Source organism: Plectropomus leopardus, chromosome 11 (genome assembly GCF_008729295.1).
Source record: "Plectropomus leopardus isolate mb chromosome 11, YSFRI_Pleo_2.0, whole genome shotgun sequence".
NCBI classification, from domain to species: Eukaryota; Metazoa; Chordata; class Actinopteri; order Perciformes; family Serranidae; genus Plectropomus; species Plectropomus leopardus.
The window spans coordinates 33676155-33694166 of record NC_056473.1 but is presented as its reverse complement, the minus strand read 5'-3'; the positions used below and the strand labels follow the sequence as shown (position 1 = coordinate 33694166).

The window sequence follows — 18012 nt, the reverse complement described above, 5'->3', positions numbered from 1 at the left end:
ACCTGTGCTAACAGGTGACTTATGATTAAGTGGGATTCATTGTTGAGCACAACTGGATCTTAGAAAATTTGGATGGTTAAGAACATTTGGTGCATCTGGAGGTGACTTCTCTTAAGTTTGCTCTTAGCAGAAAATTAAGAGAAAATATACGATAAATTTAAGAGAATGTTGCTGCATGAGGCTCATTGTTAAGAGACGATAGTAAAACCCATTTATTCTTTGTCACAGATCAATAAAACATGCACTGATTACAGTCAAATAGACAAAATAGAAACAGATGAGATCTGAGGTCTTAGAACAGCAACGTAACTGATGAGTGGAGTAAAGTGAGTATAACTGTATGCATCTGATGTGTTACAACAGTGAAACTCAACTTAAAGCCTGCGGGCCAAATCTGGCCCCTGATAGGGTGCCGAGTGGCCCCAAACTATTTTCTTATATATAACAAAAATAAAGTAATTCACACTGGGAACTGTTTCTGTACTTTTGGTTTACATACGGTGCCAAAGTGGCCAGAGTGCTTAAAAAAGCATCAAAATAGAGCTTTTATATTAAAAAAGTGCCAGTGGAGGATGCCCCGCGCCCCGACAGAGCTACTAGCTAAGCCTTTAATGTCCTAAAATGCTAATTATTTGCCGTTATTTAACATCACATTTCACACAACAAAATTCCATGACTTTTCCAAAACCATTAATGAATTTTGCTAATGCTGTGACTTTTCCAAGCCTTCTTTTTTATTTATCAAAAAAAAAGTGCAGACAGAGGTCCTAGCTAAGTCTCTAATGTCCTGAAATCCTAGAAATGTCCGGAAATCTTAAGAAACTTTGTTAAAACCTAGAAATATCCTAAAATCATAGAAACATCTTAAAACTCTATAAACATCCTGAAATCCTAGAAACATTCTCTAAAATCCTACAAATCCTAGAAAGATTTTACATCCCAGAAACATCCTGAAATCATAGAAATGTCCAGAATTCCTAGAAATGTCCTAAAATTCTAGAAATGTCCTTAAATCCTATACACATGTATAGGGCTGTTATTCCTGTCATTTTGCAAAAGTGGCCCCCAAGCAAAGCAAGTTGAGTATCCCTGTGTTACACTTAAGGTTTCTCAGTCAATATGATGAGATTAAAATACTTAAAAATGACATGTACAGTAGGAATGATCTTATGTAGCTTCAATGCGGCACCTTTGAAATTTGGAATGTTAACGGAATGGAGTTTTGCGACGACAAAATAAAGAGAAAAAGGAAATCCCACATGAGACGAGAACATTATGCAGACGGCCTACAAACCAGCTGAGAGGTAAACTCCTTAAGACAGATTCTGGTGTTTATGAACAACTACTTTTTTCTAAAACAATATTTACTGTAATTTAATCAGCACTGATCTGGATTTTAACCTGGTATGTTTTTTTTTTTTTTTAAATTTTTTATTTAGAAAGAGCAGTTTCAAAGAGCAATGTCATAATCACATAAGATACTCAGCATAAAACATATGTATACAATGACATTATCAAATAAATAGTCCCAGATCATCTGAGTATATCTCAATATTGCTCTTTCAGATATTTTTGAGCATTTATGTAAACATTAAAAGTGAATTATTTACATGAACATGGGAGGCCTTCACATTGGAGAGGTATAGAAACAAAATATCAGTACATCCATATACCAAAATAAAAAGGTTCAGGTTAAAGGTCACAAAAAATTACCTAGGTCAATGCAACACTGTTTGCCTGACCTTTTCCAACAATTTAAGAGAAGTCTGGTCTTATAGGTTTAATATACTCAGTCCATTTGCTCCAAATTTTGTAAAATCTATCTTTCTGGACATGAAGGGAATATGATAGCCGCTCCATTATGTAAATTTCATAAATAATGTCTATCCATTCATCTATAGTGGGTAAGTGGGGTTTGAGCCAATTTCTCGTTATAACTTTTTTGCTTCCGGCCAGGAGAATTTGAACCAACTTTTTATCGTTATTTCTCCATCCGTTAAATTGAATATCTCCCATATAAACTGTATTCATAATAAAAGGTATATTGACTCCAAATATATTGTTAATATGTTTGTGGATTTCCTGCCAATAAGGAACAATGACTGGGCAGTTCCAGAAAACATGATAATGATTGGCGTCGTCCATCCCACATTGTCTCCAGCAGCTGGAACCCCCCCTCCCCCATGTCTCTTTTGTAAAGGTGTAATAAAAAAACCTAACAACGTTTTTCCAACAGAATTCACGCCAGGTAGTCGAGCAAGTTGAAGTCCATTGTATGAGACATATTCCTTTCCAAGCATCCTCTGTTATAATCAAATTGCTTCTTTTTCCCACTTTTCTTTTATATACCACGTATTTCCTGATTTGGGATGGAGTACATCTTTATATAGTTTAGAGATAATCTTAGTACACGGAGATTCTGATACTGACAAAAGAATTTTCAAAATTCCTGTTTGTACTTTACCTACATTTGGTCTTAGATTCTGGTTAAAATAGTTTCTAACTTGAAGATATCTATAGAAATCCTTTTGCTCAAGATTGTATCTCTTCTTTAAGAATTCAAAACTATGGAATGTCCCCTCCTTAGTATATGAGTAATAATTTGTTAGGCCTTTAGCAGCCCATTTTTTAAATCCGCCATCAGATCTGTTTGGAATAAAGTCAGTGTCATAAGCACACCATCGCAGTATTTTAATTGAGTCATTTAAATTACAAGTTTTTACAATTTCCTGCCAGGTTCTCAATAATATATTTAACCAAGGGTTGCTTATGTTCAATTGTTTATTTAAAAGTTCATTATCTGAAATAGTAGCTTCAATAGGAATCCCTTCTAGTAAGGCATTTTCAACTTCTTTCCAACGTGCTGAATAATCTGGGGTACATAGGCAAATCAATGGCCTCAACTGTGCTGCTAGGTAATATTCTCTTAAGGAGGGGAGACCCATACCCCCCCTCTCTTTACTTAGTTGTAAGGTCTTAAACCTGATCCTGGGTTTTTTCCCCTGCCATAAATACCTGGATATCATCATATCCCATTCTATGAATTGTTTGGTTGGTATTGACACTGGAAGATTTTGGAAAAGATAGAGCAATCTTGGCAGAATGTTCATTTTAATGGACTCCACCCTGGAGCTTAAGCTCAAGAAAGGGATAACATTCCAACGTGAAATATCGGATTTCAACTGGGAATTTAAGGGGTTATAATTCAAATCAAATAATTTTGTAAATATCCTGTGTTAAGTTTACCCCTAAGTATCTAATTGATTCTGCATCCCATTTCATTTTGTATTTGCTTCTGATGTGATTAGGTGGATAATAATTAAAGGTGATTACCTGTGTTTTTTGTATATTAAGTTTATATCCTGAGTACATCCCATATTGTTCTAGCAGGTTCATAAGCTTAGGGAGTGACTGAGTGGGTTGTGATAGATATATCAATACATCATCGGCGAATAAGGCCAATTTATTTTCTCCTGATGGCATATTTATTCCTTTAATGTCTGTATTTTGTCTGATCCATTGAGCCAAGGGCTCAATAAATAGAGAGAAGAGGAGAGGAGAGGCACAGCAACCTTGTCTAGTTCCTCTTTCAAGGATGAATGGATTAGATAAGTCACCATTAATTTTTATTTTTGCTGAAGGTTTGTCATATAGGGCTTCAAATACTTCAATAATAGATTTATGAAAGCCGAATCTTTCTAAAACTTTATACAAAAAAGACCACTTGACCGAATCAAAAGCCTTTTCGGCATCTAAGCTAATAATGGCTGATTCTATTCCTTGTTCAATAATCTGATCTATTATATGCAAAGTTCTCCTAGTATTATCCTGTGTTTGTCTTTGTCTTACAAAACCAGTTTGGTCGGAGTGGATCAGATCTGGTAGTATATTATCAAGTCTCTTGGACAGTATAGTTGTAAATAATTTATAGTCAATATTCAATACACTAATTGGCCGGTAATTGCTGCACTCCAACTTGTCTTTTCCCTCTTTTGGTAACACCGAGATGATGGCATATCTCCAGGAGGCCGGAATTTCTTTCTTCTTCAACACCCAATTGAAAGTTCTCAATAGTACCGGAGCCAGTGATTCTTTCATAGTCCTGTACCACTCAGAGGTGAAGCCATCTGCGCCCGGCGATTTCCCTGTTTTCAATTTACTTATTGCTGCATTTAGTTCTCCTATTCCTATTTCAGACAATAGTCTATCATTTTGTTCGTTGGTAACGGTAGGTAAATTAAGAGTGGCTAAAAATGATTCAGTCTGAAGGTCATTATTCATTTTTGGTTGAGAGTACAACGATTTATAAAACATTTCAAAACTTTGCTGAATTCTCTCTGTATGAGTCTCAATGTTCCCAGAGTAAGGATTTCTTATTTTATGTATTGAACTGTCTGCTTGTTGTTTGCGTAATCTGTAAGATAGGAGTTTGAGAGATTTTCCACCAGCTTCATAGTAACGTTGTTTTGTAAATATCAGCATTTTCTGTATTTCTAACGTATTGATTTCATCTATTTCCTTTTTTATTTTGTTCATTTTTAATCTAGTTTCCTTATTTAGAGTCTCTACATGGTCTCTTTGTAATTCTTTTAATTTCTCTTCCAAATTAATGAGCCTTTCTTTTCTGATTTTCTTTTCATACGACGAGATAGCTATTATTTCTCCCTCGGAGTACCGCTTTCAATGCATCCCAGAGCACAGATGGCGTCACCTCCCCATTATCATTTAGCTCCAGATATGTTTTAATTTCTTTCCTAATTTTTTCTTTAATCTGTGGGTTATTTAGAAGGTTTGAATTCAGACGCCAAGGTAAAGATCTTGGTTTATTGTCTAAATTTATTGACATGTATATCGGGCTATGGTCAGATAGGGCAATCGGACCAATATCACATTGTTCTATTCTGTGAAAGTCCTTACTAAAGGTGAAAAAATAATCTATTCTGGAGTAGACTGCGTGGGGTGAGGAGAAGTGGGTAAAATCTCGGCCAGACGGATACAATTCTCTCCAAACGTCAATAATTCCCACTTCTTTCATCAAAGCATTCACTTTCTTACTGATTGCATTTGAGTCTGACTTTCTATTGGAGGAGTCTAATTGAGGATTTAAACGAATATTGAAGTCTCCTCCACTGATTAAAATGCCCTGGCTTTTTGTAGTCATTATTTCAAATATTTTCTTGTAAAATAGCCAATCACTTCCAGGGGGGACGTAGACATTTAGGAGGCTTATTAGGTCTCCATTGATTCTCCCAGTAACCAAAACAAATCTTCCTTCTTTATCCCTAATTTCTGACACGTGTTCATATTTAACTTGACCAGATATCAATACGGCCACTCCTCTGCGCCGTCCTGATTTGTGAGAAGATGAGTATATGTATTTGAAACCCATTCTGTTTAGCTTATTATGCTCTAAGTCACTTAAATGCGTTTCCTGTAGGAAAGCGATTTGAATTTTTTCTTTTTTTTAATTTGGATAAAATTTTCCCTCTTTTGATTGGACTGTGTAAACCATTAACATTAAAAGACGCTACCTTTAAGATTTTACCTTGCATGTATGTGAACAAAAATCAGCCTCCATATACTTCCTAGGAAAGCCCCCCTTCCCTGAAGGAACTGACAGGGAGTGAACATAGAAAAACAACATTGAACCAAAAATGTAAAACAGGTAAACATGTAATATAACAAAACTATGTTTGGCTTCCACTTCAGAGGTCTTTGTTGTGACCCTGTTCGAGCCTCTAGGGAAAGCCCCTCCCCGTGTCCAGAAGAGGGGGCCCTTACTCAGGTTAGCTGCACCAGAGTCCCTTGTTGCCCCCTGTGATTCTTACATTTTGTAAATAACATTATTAACCAGAATAACCAGGTAATTAGCCTTTTCCCCATTTAATTTTAGGTTTTTATATTTGTAAATGCACCTACCCAATCCATCAAACATTGGGGGGAAAAACATCAAAAAGGGGGCCCATCTACCAGATAAAAACGACCAAGCTTAGCTTAAGTTGTTGGAGGTGAGGTCCGCCTGAAAGACTGCAGTCTCTCCTTGAAGTTAGATTCTTGTTTGGGGTGGGATGCGCGTCTCCTCCTTCGCTGGCTGCTCCTCTCCCACGTCAGCTGCTGCAGTTTGTCCATCAGAGTCTCTGGAGGTTTGATGATCTCCACCGGGTATCCTCTGTTTGACATGTCAATTGCCGCTTCCTCGGCGCTCTCGTAGATCCGGGTTTCATCGTTATATTTGACTTTAAGCCGCGCTGCTGGGTACAGGGTTTGGAAAGGGATCTGGCGATCCTTCAGGATCTTGCGTATTTCTGTATATGCCCTTCTTTTCTGAAGAATACGCGGTGCATAGTCGTTATCCAGATTTATTCGCCTCCCTTGCCAGGTAAAGCCCCTTTTCTGCCAAGCTGCGAACCTGGTATGTTTTAATGAGATTTTTGACTTTACCTGAACTTAACTTAACCTCATCTCTGAAAAAAAACAACAACAAAACACAACTCTTAGCCCTGTCGGCGTTATATTTATATTAATAATCTTCCCATGAAGAATAATAAAGCATAAATGTAAAGAAGCCTGCATAAGATGCATGTTGTAAAGTGCTTTTTGAAAATACAGAATATATTTACAAAACTTGATTTATGGCAACATCACTATTTTACACAATTAACCCAGTGATTTGGCAAAAAGAAGCAGTCTAGTTTGCATTTGGTCACAATCACCTTCACTCGTGGCTCAATAAACAGGAAAATCCACCAACAACAGAGCTGCTAAAGTAAACTACAAAATGTTTGTTTAGTTTTGTGAATCATGACTTTGGTTCAGATTTTGTTTTGTTTGAGAACTGAAGTCACAGTCAGTGTTTGCTGGCTTTTACTACAGTGACTGTAAAGAAGCAAATAAAAGCCGAAATCCATCCAAGAAACTTCATTTTTGACTTTTTTTTTAATATTGAAAAGTTTGATTGTAATTTGCAACTTGAGTGCAGTCATTTTAAGTATTGTATTTTTAGAAGAAAAAAACCAACTTCAAATCAAGTTCTTGTTTTTCACATTTTGAAATAGCAGACTTCAAATTTCATGAGTCATTTCCAAACACAGACTGTTGTCAAAGTAAAAAAGCTGTAATGTCTACCAATTTGTCTCAAATGCTTTCAGGTTATGCGTCCACAGTCAGAAGCAAAGTCTGCCAAAAAAGTAAAAAACAAAAATCTGCCCAACTTTTACAGCTGTCATCAAACCCAGAGTCTATGTATGCATGGACCAGTTTGTAAAAGCCAAAATAAACGTGTCCTGTCAGAGGGACAGAGAGCCATAAGGTACTGTACTGAGTTCTGTCTGTGTGTGGATTTTCACTTCAACAGAAAATCTTTGATCTGGATCACATTCTTCATTATGAAATTGAATCCTAGATGATCAGAAAGCCAATGCCAATAATCCTCCTTAGTTCTAATAACTTAGGCACCATAAAATGTATTTTTTACCCTCAGCTGCCACCTACTGTTGTCTCGTGTCACGGCTAAAACCCACAATCCTTAGACAGTAGACGTTTGGTCAGATGGAGAGCTGCGATCCTGTTCAACAATGCATTATCATTGTTATTGTGGTATGATGTTTATAGTCTTTTGTGTCCTTTGTTTCCAGTCCATTTGGGGAAATTCAGGGGTCTGGCATTGCATTCTTTTGCTGGTGTTGTTGTGTTTCACACATTAAAAAGAGGAGCTCTTTGAACTTCTGTCAGCAGGAAGGTCCCAGTCATTGTTTAAACAATGTCCTCGTTTTTATTCATTCTAGTTCTTTTTCTTTCCATCTCTGGACATTATTGTTCCCAGCTGGGAAATAAAAGAGTCTGCTGTTCAGATCAACAGTCGGTCCTGGGTGGTCAGTTGGCAACACCCTGAGGAACCTCAGGTATGAGGGAGGAGAAGAAAGTTTTGAAGAAAACCCAGGCCGTCCACATGACTGACACCCTGTGAGGAGGCACTAAGACCGCTGTCATCGGTCCCTGTGTGTCTGATCCGTCCTCTGCAGCAGCAGGTTCCTCCCTGTGACTGTCAGCGAGCTCGTCCGCCTGAATGAACAAAAAACGCAGTCATCGTTCAAATGATGATTTATGGCAGTGTGTTTTTAAAGTGTTTCTCAGCTAAAGAATACTGTTTAAATACAAATATTAACCTAGCTTTGCTTTGGGGCCACTTTACAGAATGACAGGAGGCCAGGGGCCAGTGGCAGCAGCCCCATACAGGTTTCTAGGCTTTTTGGACATTTCTAGGATTTGCAGATGTTCATACAATTTTGGAACATTTCTAGGATTTTAGGAAATTTATAAGCATAAAAGACGATTCCAGGATTTTCTGAATTTTCGCATATTTTTGGACATATCTAAGATTTCAGGATGTTTCTAGGATTTTAGGACATTTCTCATATTTCAGGATGTTTCTAGGATTTAAGAAAATGTCCAGGACTTTAGGACGTTTCAACGTAGTACTTTTCTACGACTTTAGGACATTTCTAAAATTTTTGGACACTTCCAATAATTTAAGGACCTATCTAGGATTTTTAGGACATAAGGGGCTTAGCCTCTGTTGCGGGGCATCCTCCACTGGCTTTTTAAAAGTTTTTATAAACAAGCTAATTTTGATGATGTTTTATGCACCGACAACTTGTGTATACTAAAAGCACAAAAGAATTAGCAGTGTCAATCACTTCATTTTTATTGTGAATCAGAAACTAGTTGGAAGGCCATCCGGCACCTTACTGGAGGCCAGATTTGGCCCAAGGGCCAATAGTTGAGTATCACTGCTATAGTGGTTTATTGGGCCCGCTTTAATAAGTTATGAATCCACAGTGGAAGTCTACTTTATTATCATCAATGCCTATATGTCAGACTGCCGTGTCATCGAAACACAGGCCTTGAGCCACTGAGATATGAGGATGTTTAGTTTAGAAGACTTCAGTTACATGAAGGTGAATCAGAAGGAAAGATCTGGGAGATATTTTCTTACTGGATTTGGGTTCCTGTTCTCGTTCTGCTGGTTGTGCTGGACCTCAGGGGGGTTAAGTTCTTGGACCTGCACTCGTCTTCTGAAGGGAAACCAACCAACAGTGTGTCTGCAGAGGAGAATGCAGAGAATATATGTTTATATGAAACAATCAATCAGTACAACCGCTTAACATTGATCAAAACTTATATGAAATTGTTTTAAAAATAAAATAAAATGAAAGGCTATAATAAAATATAAATAAGAAGGACAGGCAGATGAGGACGGAAATAATGATGTGAGAAAAGAAGAAAAGGTAAACATGAAAAACACACATCATGTTGGGCTATAGTTATCGTAGGATATTTTTCACAGATTTTTTTTTAATGATTAAGGAAAAAAAGGAATCTGCTCTTATTGTTCCTGTGCCAAAAAATACTAATCCAAACAACTTGGATAATTAGAAACCTTTGACTTTAACATCAGGTGTAATTAAGGTCTTTAAGACCTCGTTTGCAGCGACTTGTCCAGTGTTGCCCTTTAAAAATATACAATGCTGGATTTCCCTAGAAAACACCTTCATATCTCTAATGACAATGAAACGTGGGCAGCCAACAATAAAACAAGAAGTGGTGGGTTTATGTGAGTGTTACAGCTGTGTTTGCGCTGTGCTGTTGTCTCTTTTCTTCTCTGTTGATCTGCTCAGGTGTGTTGCATCACCTAACAAGATGCACTGCACCTGGCTGAGGAAGGAGCGCTTAAAAAGCTAAAAAAGCAGAGGAGAGAGGCATCTGGTGCGGGAACTGCTGGTCTTGCTACCTCTCTGCCTGGGATTTTTATTTTTTTTGCATGTTTTTCTTAATAAATTACATGGATTTTATTGTTTAAAAGGTGTCTTTTGTAATTATTTTGGGTGTGTTTTTCACTTCATAGGGCCGCTAATGAGTTGGGCATAACAGACTCATAGTGGCTATCTACCTTTACACCAACAGGTGGAGCTCTAACAATTTCTTCTTGGATTTTGTATCTAAACATTAACCTTCCAGCTGTTTCAGGGGAATAATCACCAGTCGAGTGCACACTGACTGTCATCAGTTACCAGAGAGGAGGGCTGTTGTTATCCTCAGTCAAAAACACAGTCTCTCTTTAATTACAGAAAAGTTAATTTCTCTCAGAAATTGTGAGAATCTTTTTTTTCCAGTCAGTTGGATGCTTTTTTGAAATATATGGGATTTTGAAGGTGGACTTTTCTCAATAATTATATAATAATTATTATTATGTAATATTTTTGCAGATGAGTTACTTTTATTTAAATGTCTTTAATTGGATTTTAACTGTCTTTGTTGCAAACTGTTGGAAATGTAGAATAATTTGATCTGGTTGTTTAACATCTCAAAACCTTCTGAATTTGTTCTTCTCTGCTTTCTCCTTACAAAAACACAATATGATCTTTTATGATTTCTACTGTTTTCTATCAGTGTGTGATAGAATAACAAGGGATATTTGCTGTTAATGTAAATAAAAATACTTGTGTAGTACTACATGGATTATAGGAGAGTCTCAAATTCTAATCCATACATTTCTGAACCTATGTGATTCACGCCTGAGGACTGGAACGTGTGTGTATATTTGTGTCGGGGTGAAGGGTTATGTAACAGCAAACAGAGTGTGAGAGCGGAGCATGTGAAGTAAAGGAACAGCCTGAACTGATGATAACAGGCAGCAGTGCTGATGTGGAACAGGCTGTCAAACGGACTCTGACCGATTCATATTAACACATCTGAATCTGAGCTGTGACTTAACGTGGAAATAACAAACAATATCATTTTCATATGCTGAAGCAAAAACATAGGTACATCCCAATATAAACACAGTTTTAATCTAAATTCAGGTAAAATAAAAAAATTCATGAAGATAGCTGTCGTGACATTATTTTATCGCCCATCCCTACTCTCTACGGTAATAATTCTTTCCTTGGATTTGCACAAAATCAAGGAAAACTTTTAGTTTCCTGCACAGCATAAGAAAGTTCAGTCAATGATTTGGAGGCTTGGTTCAGGTCAGCTCCAAAGTGTGAGAAAATGATGGGTGTTAGGCGTCAGTATAGTTAATTTTATTTGTATTCATTTTCTGTGTGTTACTGACTTTATATGATTTTATGTTGAAATGCGTCTTTGAGCATTGTGAAAAGCGTTCTATTAATAAAATCTATTATCATTATTATTATCATCTGATTTTGGTTTGATTTTTGGGGTTGACATGGGCGTTGCTTTTACCTTAAACAAGTCACACTCTCAGCTGCTCTCCTGGAAGAGTCGTAAGACCTTTTTAAGGTGTCCATGTGGCTTATTCAAGGCAAACAAGCCAAAGTAAATAAGTTAGTTCTCCTCTGAGTCTGACTTTACCGACCTAAACATTTTGGCAGAGCACACTTTGGACCAGTATGAATCTTTGGTCTAACAGGTTTCAAGTGTACACATCCTGTAGGCTGGGCAATACACGCACACCTTTACTCAGTGATCAGGAAGTTAATCATGCATACCAGATGTGCTGCTATGCTCCTGTTTCAAGTGATTTGGCTCTTTAAAATGCACAGACAGACTTTGAGTTGTTTAACATGAGTGAGCTGAGTGTTTGCCCTTGCTTTCCAGAGAGGCTTGAGATGTGAATATGAGCAGCTGATATGAGCCAGCGTGGTTAAGAGCTCTACAGTGAAGTGCTTCAAAATGAGTCACTCAAGCCTAAACAGTGCAGTGAAGCATTTCGGCAAACTCTGGGTGTCAGACTTGAGAATGTGAAGGCTCAAAGCCTTCAGAGTAACAGGTTGAACTTACAGGTACATAAGGAGGAGCATGCTCATCACCAGCAGGAAGCGGCTCAGGTTGGAGTTGAAGTACACGATCATGAGCAGGACGCTGAATCTCGCAGCCGAATACAACCAGTCCAGCCAATCACGCTCCATGTCCTCCTCGTCCTCCACCATAGGCCCACCCTGCGCGTTCATCCGCACGTTCTGGTTGGCCTCCCCGGGGTTGATGAAGGCGCCGTCCTGTACTGGGTTCTGATTGGCTGGCAGGTTGTTGATGGGGTTCTGATTGGCTAAGGGGCCTGGCACAGGGACTTGGTGGGCGGGAACAGGAGGGTGCTGGCCAATGGTTGTAGCTGGTGCAGCGGGGACAGTGCCAGCTGCTGCCAACGCTGCCTGCTGTTGGAGGAAAATTGGACTATGAGGCTGATGGAGGAACTCACACTAACAGAGAAACAGTAACTGGTCAAGTTTATATGTATTTAAAGAGCACTGTTGGAGAGGGCCTGAGACCCAAGATTGTGATTATGTGGATTTCCATTAATCCTCAAATTGAGCAAACTGAAATTGCGAATATAAAATAAACCTAATGGAAAAAAATCCATTAAAAAAAAAAACCCTCCCTTTTAACGTAATTTTTTCCACTTGTGAGCTATTTTTATATTTGAAAAATCCATATTTTGCAAAACTGCAATGGAAACATTTTTTCACTTTTATAGTTCACATGATGCTATGGATATGTGCTTGTCGGTAGGAACAGGCATGATGCAGCAGGCGCTACAAGAGGTGTTATTGCATCGCATAACTCTTTAAAAATTGAGCAAATCATTCAGAAGTTTTGAATCCACAATTCCTCTGTGAAATCGTGGACTATCAGCTCCCAAAAATCCCTCATACGTGGCCGCTCCCACGTATGAGGGGCTCGCCTTTCCATTATTGCTCACTTTACACACCTACAACGCCTTTGATTGTAAATAATGACGCCTAGTGTGGTAATAGAATAGAAATAAAGCTGCTAATGTTGTGAACATCAATCGCCATGCTTTTTGGTGTTATCACGAGAGGTGGAGTCGCAGAATATCACTCAATGAAACCACAGTCATCACACAATTGTGTTGTATCAACTTGTGAAAATATGGCTTAAGTTTTGAGCAAATTTGTAATGGAGACCTGCCCTCTGACAACAGCCCTATTTGCATGGTACTAGTATTGCCTGGGGACCTCATGTACTTTACCCCCCATGTCTGTGTTTCATGCAGCACATTCAAAACTTTTATGAATTAAAAGTGTATAAATGTAAACTCACTATTGCATGTAATACTGTCGAGCGTAGACGTGCTGGAGCCACAGCAGCTGCTGGGGGCTGTACAGGGAGTAGGTGGGAAAGGCTGGTTGGGTCATCTGTGGTTCTCCAGGCCTGCAGGGAACAAAAAAGAGATATATGATTAATATCCATTTAACACTGCAACCCATATCCAGTGAAATCTAAGAGACAGTGTACATAGGATTGACAGCAAAATCATTTTTTATTCATTTATTTTATTTTATATAGATTATCTTTTCTACATTTTCAAGAGAATAGACCAATTCAACATGTTTTAACATGTCTTATTAGGGTATTTGCACTTATTTGAGATGAGACATCTTTGATGCAAATGAAGTGTTTCGGTAATAGTTTGACATCTGCTCTTTCACTTCCCCTTGGCACTTGCTAATGTGGCTGCATGTTAAGCAAGGGTTTCAAAAACAAATGCACTCCCTCTTGAGCAGCCCTAATAATTGATTAGTGGTGTCAAAATTTTAAAAATCCACGATTTGATTTTAGGGTCACTATTCAATTCCGTGTTTTTACAATTAGGAGCTGGGCAGCTCTGCTGTTGGCCTGGCTGTCATTGGCGAATCTCCTCCTCCTCCCTCCTCTTCTTCTTCTTCTTCTACTTCTACTTCTTCTCCTTATGAGGAACTCTAACCAAACTTGGCACATAAGCCCAGTCCTGTGCCAAACTTCCTCAACAGGAATTGGAGACCAAAAGCCTGATGGTGGTGCCACAGCAACTGTTTTTTCATCATCATCATCATTATTATTATTATGATTATTATTGTAATAATAACAGTAATAAATAATAGTTATTATTACTATTATTATTACCATGATCATTATTATCAAACATGATTTTTAAGAGTTTTTCATCTTTTCCAAAAACATGAAAACAGAGATCATGACAATATGGGCCACAATTGGACAATTTTGACTTTTTTACTGGTTTGTATACATCAAATTGCTTTCAGTTATTGTGGAAAAATATCCTGAACACGTCTGTACTGCTAAAAGTCTGATGTCTGATGATGCCATTGAAACCAAAACAGAGTTCAGCACATACATCATTTCTTCCATTATGACTTACCCTGCAGCAGCAGGCCATGATGGAGCTCCTGCTGGAGACACTGGGGAATGTGTGTGAGCTGAAGGTGAAGCTGAAGAGGACTGTCTCCTCTGTCTCAGCTCAGGTGTGCTCTGTGTGTGGACTATGGGACTGGCTGTGGTCTGCAAAGGCAAGAAGAGTTTGAAAAATGATCAACATTTGTCACTCAGCAAACCCACTATAACAAGTTGAGTCTGTAAAGATGCATTTCATTAAATGGGATGTGCAACGAGACACTTAAAAGGGTAGTGAAACTAAACTGAGTTATCTTTAGCTGGAATTTATGATCTCTAAACTGTAGCTGTGCTCTGAAGGATGACGGCTGAAGTGAAACAGTTCCACTCCACAGTGTGACAGTAATGAGGGAGGATGTGAAAAAGTGCTCCTTGGGGTCTCAAAACTACACCTGCCTTTGAGCTCAATATGTCACAGGAAGGTGGAGCGCCTCTTAAACCACAGTGTGTGGCTGAATTTATGAGACTGATACACCAGCCTGGTTTGACAGTTTGACCGCAGTTAATGAGCATTAGCTGACATGATTGACAGCTGCTTTGAAACTCCTCCGCTCTGATTGGTTGTTGCTATTAGAAACAATACATGGAGGAGAAGATTTTTTTCACAGACTCTTCACAGTCTTTTGTACTGGACAGAGTGACAATTTTAGCAAATATGACAAAAAGTTATTTATATACAGACCTGCACTTGTTTCGTGCTTTTCTAGTCCGATCACTCAAAGAGCTTTCACACTATGAGACAAATTTAACTGTCCACACATGCATTCATGCACAGGTGAGTGAGGCTGCAGTATAAGATTTTTGAAACATTTATACACAAACACACAAAGACGGAACAGCTTTTAGGAGCATTTTGGGATTCACTGTCTTGTCCAAGGACACTTCGACATGCAGACTGAAACTCGCTGTATTTCGTTGTTCACCAATGATAACGAGTGAAGCCTGCACCCCGTTTATTGTCCACACAATGGGGCTGCACAGCGTCATTTTCAGAACAAGAAAGAGCAGGCTGGAGTGAGAGCCTCTGTCTATGGCATATTCAAAAACAGCAGATTTGTGCATTGCCTCCTTGTCAGACAAGCGCAAGGGTTTAGTGCATGAACAACAATTTCCAAAGTCTCTTCCTCAGAGTGAAGATTAGAACATATAGAGTTCACATAATCCATTCAAAATAACATAGATTTTTAAACAATATCCACTCATTATTAAAAGTCATCCAAGAGAGACAATAAAAGCAAATGAAATGGTCAAAGCTGTCATATTGAAACTGAGGGTGTGCTGATGGATTCATGTTGTCAGCTCATGCATTTAGTAACATTACAAGGAAATGTTCCACCCTAAAATTGTCTAGCAGTCAGCCCAGTGAATTATTTTTTTTCAGTGTAAAGCTGCTGTTAAATGCAAAAAAACTTTATACTTTGTGAACACACTGCCAAGGCTCTGAGGAAAGTTGAATGAGCAAACATCATCATCTCTCACCTTAGGTCTGGCTCCCAGGGGTCCCTGGGGTGGATTCCTGACAGCACACACCAGGTGCAGCGTGGGAATGGAGTCAGTCTGAGAAAGGGGAGATAAAGGCCTGTTTTAAAAAAGCTTCATGGCATACGACACCCTCTGTTCTTAGACTTCACTAGGATAATGTGCAGTTGCAAACAGATATCCTCACTCCTACCTGTCTGAAGAGATCTTTGATGTGTAGATGATCAGGCAGCAGTTTACCAGCATAGATGAGTCTCTGGTCACTTACAGTCTATGCAAAAACAAAGTTCAGTTGGTTAAAATTTTGAGGATAAAGTATCTTCAGTGACTAAATAAATTCCAAAGTCTGCAATGGAAGAATCAGTAAATTATTTTAAATCACTTCTTAAACCTCATTTTTTGGACCTGCTTTTATGTGACATTGTCTTAATATTTATTTTGCCTTTTCAATTAATGTTTTATTTATTTTATTTCCTTTTATTTGTGGTATAATTTCTTTTGTTGTTTCTATTGGAGTTGTTTTTGGTCTCTTCTATGATTTCATATTGACTTTTTGCATCCTGCATTTTGCATTATTTATCCACTGATTTTAATTTTATCCCAACTCTACCTGAGGTTTTGTCTTGCTTGTGTTCAGTGGGACTGTTTGGCTTTCCGTTGTTGTTTCATTTCTGCATTTCTGCTACTTTGTAAACTCTGCTTTTAAAGGTACTATATAAATAAAATTATTATTAACATTAACATTTTAAGCACTTTGATTGCCTATTCTCTGTAATTCACTGTAGTTGAACTTTTATGTATTTAACTTTTTTTTCACTTTATATTGTTTACTTTGTTTGGCGACATTTATATTTGATTTTATGATGTTTTATTGCTGTTGCTTTTTTTGTAAGGTGACCGTGAGTATCCTGAAAGGCGCCCATAAATAAATGTATTATTATTATTATTATTATTATTATTATTATTATTATATTAATTTGCTCGCGTGTCAAAGGGTTAACTTGCATATAATGCTTTGTCACTCTATCTGTTTTCATTAAATGAACCCACTGAACTATGATACAGGTTTGGTCTTAGTACACACACACACACACACACACACACACACACACACACAGTTGCACCCATCTTAAGTCCGTCAGCTGGCTCGTGCCATGACATTCCAGAACATAGCCTCGCGCTGCCTCTCCGCCTCACGAGCTAACTGTTAGTTACGCTAACATTAGCTTGCTAACTTATCCGTCTCCTTATTACTCACCGGTTTCGTCGCGTAAACACTCGCCAGATGCGTTTTCAGATCCTTTACAGTCCAGTTTAAGCTGACGCCTTCGACGGTCTGGTCCTCCTGAGCCTGGTTGGGCGTTTTTATGAGAAGAGTAATCTTTTGTCGAGAATCTTCCTCGTCCATTTCTACTGTTTCGCTAGCCGCGCCTAGTTTTCGGATCACACTGTTCACTCAATGAGTTACAGATAACGTCTTTTGAATTAGGAAAAATCCTCCTGCATCCGCCGACGGGCGAAAAACACGCAAGTCCTTTCGCCTGAAGACAAACTCCGCTGACTCCACAGTGTCTTTTGTCGAGAGGAGGAGGCTTGTTTCCAAACACACTGTGGCCGCTCCTCATTGGCTGCAGTCCGCGTGCTCTCAGACGTGGAAGAAAGCGCGGAGGACGTCATGTGAGCATGCGCAATCAAACCGAAGATCGTTTGTTTGCAAAGTAAGGTTACTCACTCTGGTGCAATTTCGCCAGTTTACCAAACGCAAACGTTAAACACGCGTCTTCAGGCAAAAAATAGACTCGATATTAGTTTAGATTAGCTATTAGGCAGATGTTTGCAAATTCATTCCAGTTAGTCCCTATGTTTCTTTACTCAATTTACAGCCCACTGGGTGGCCTCCAACCACTTTCTAATTCACAATAAAAAAGTGATTCAAACTGGTAATTGTTTATGTACTTTAAATATAGCAACATAAGGTGTGAGATTGCAGAAACAGCATCAAAACAGAGCTTGTTTATTAAAAAAAAAATGCCAGTGGAGGATGCAACACCCCTTGACATCCAAGCTAAGCTCTCTTGTCCCACAGTCCTGGAAATGTCCTAAAATCCTAGAAACTCCCTAAAATCCAAGAAATGTCCTCAAATCGTAGGAATGTCCTAAAATCATAGAAACATTTTAAAATTCTAGAAATGTCCTAAAATGCTATAAAAAGTCCCTAAATTCTGGAAAATGTCCTAAAATCCTGGAAACGTCTTAAACCTAGAAGCGTCCTAAAATCCTAGATATTTCCAAAAATCTTAAAAACATGTATGGGGCTGC

At 38.3% G+C, this 18012-nt stretch overlaps 1 protein-coding gene across 1 annotated transcript; it reads right to left on the bottom strand.

Moving 5' to 3' along the window:
* Positions 1-7781: 7781 nt before the first annotated feature.
* herpud1 (homocysteine-inducible, endoplasmic reticulum stress-inducible, ubiquitin-like domain member 1) lies at positions 7782-17289 on the bottom strand. The gene is made up of 9 exons (XM_042496174.1): positions 16952-17289; positions 15887-15964; positions 15694-15771; positions 14183-14322; positions 13084-13194; position 12221; positions 11806-12176; positions 8996-9101; positions 7782-8061 (listed from the first exon to the last, which is right to left on the bottom strand). Exons 1-9 carry the CDS (start codon positions 17099-17101, stop codon positions 7873-7875), a joined length of 1224 nt encoding a protein of 407 aa, XP_042352108.1. The 5' UTR covers positions 17102-17289; the 3' UTR covers positions 7782-7872.
* Between the last annotated feature and the right edge of the window lie 723 nt (positions 17290-18012).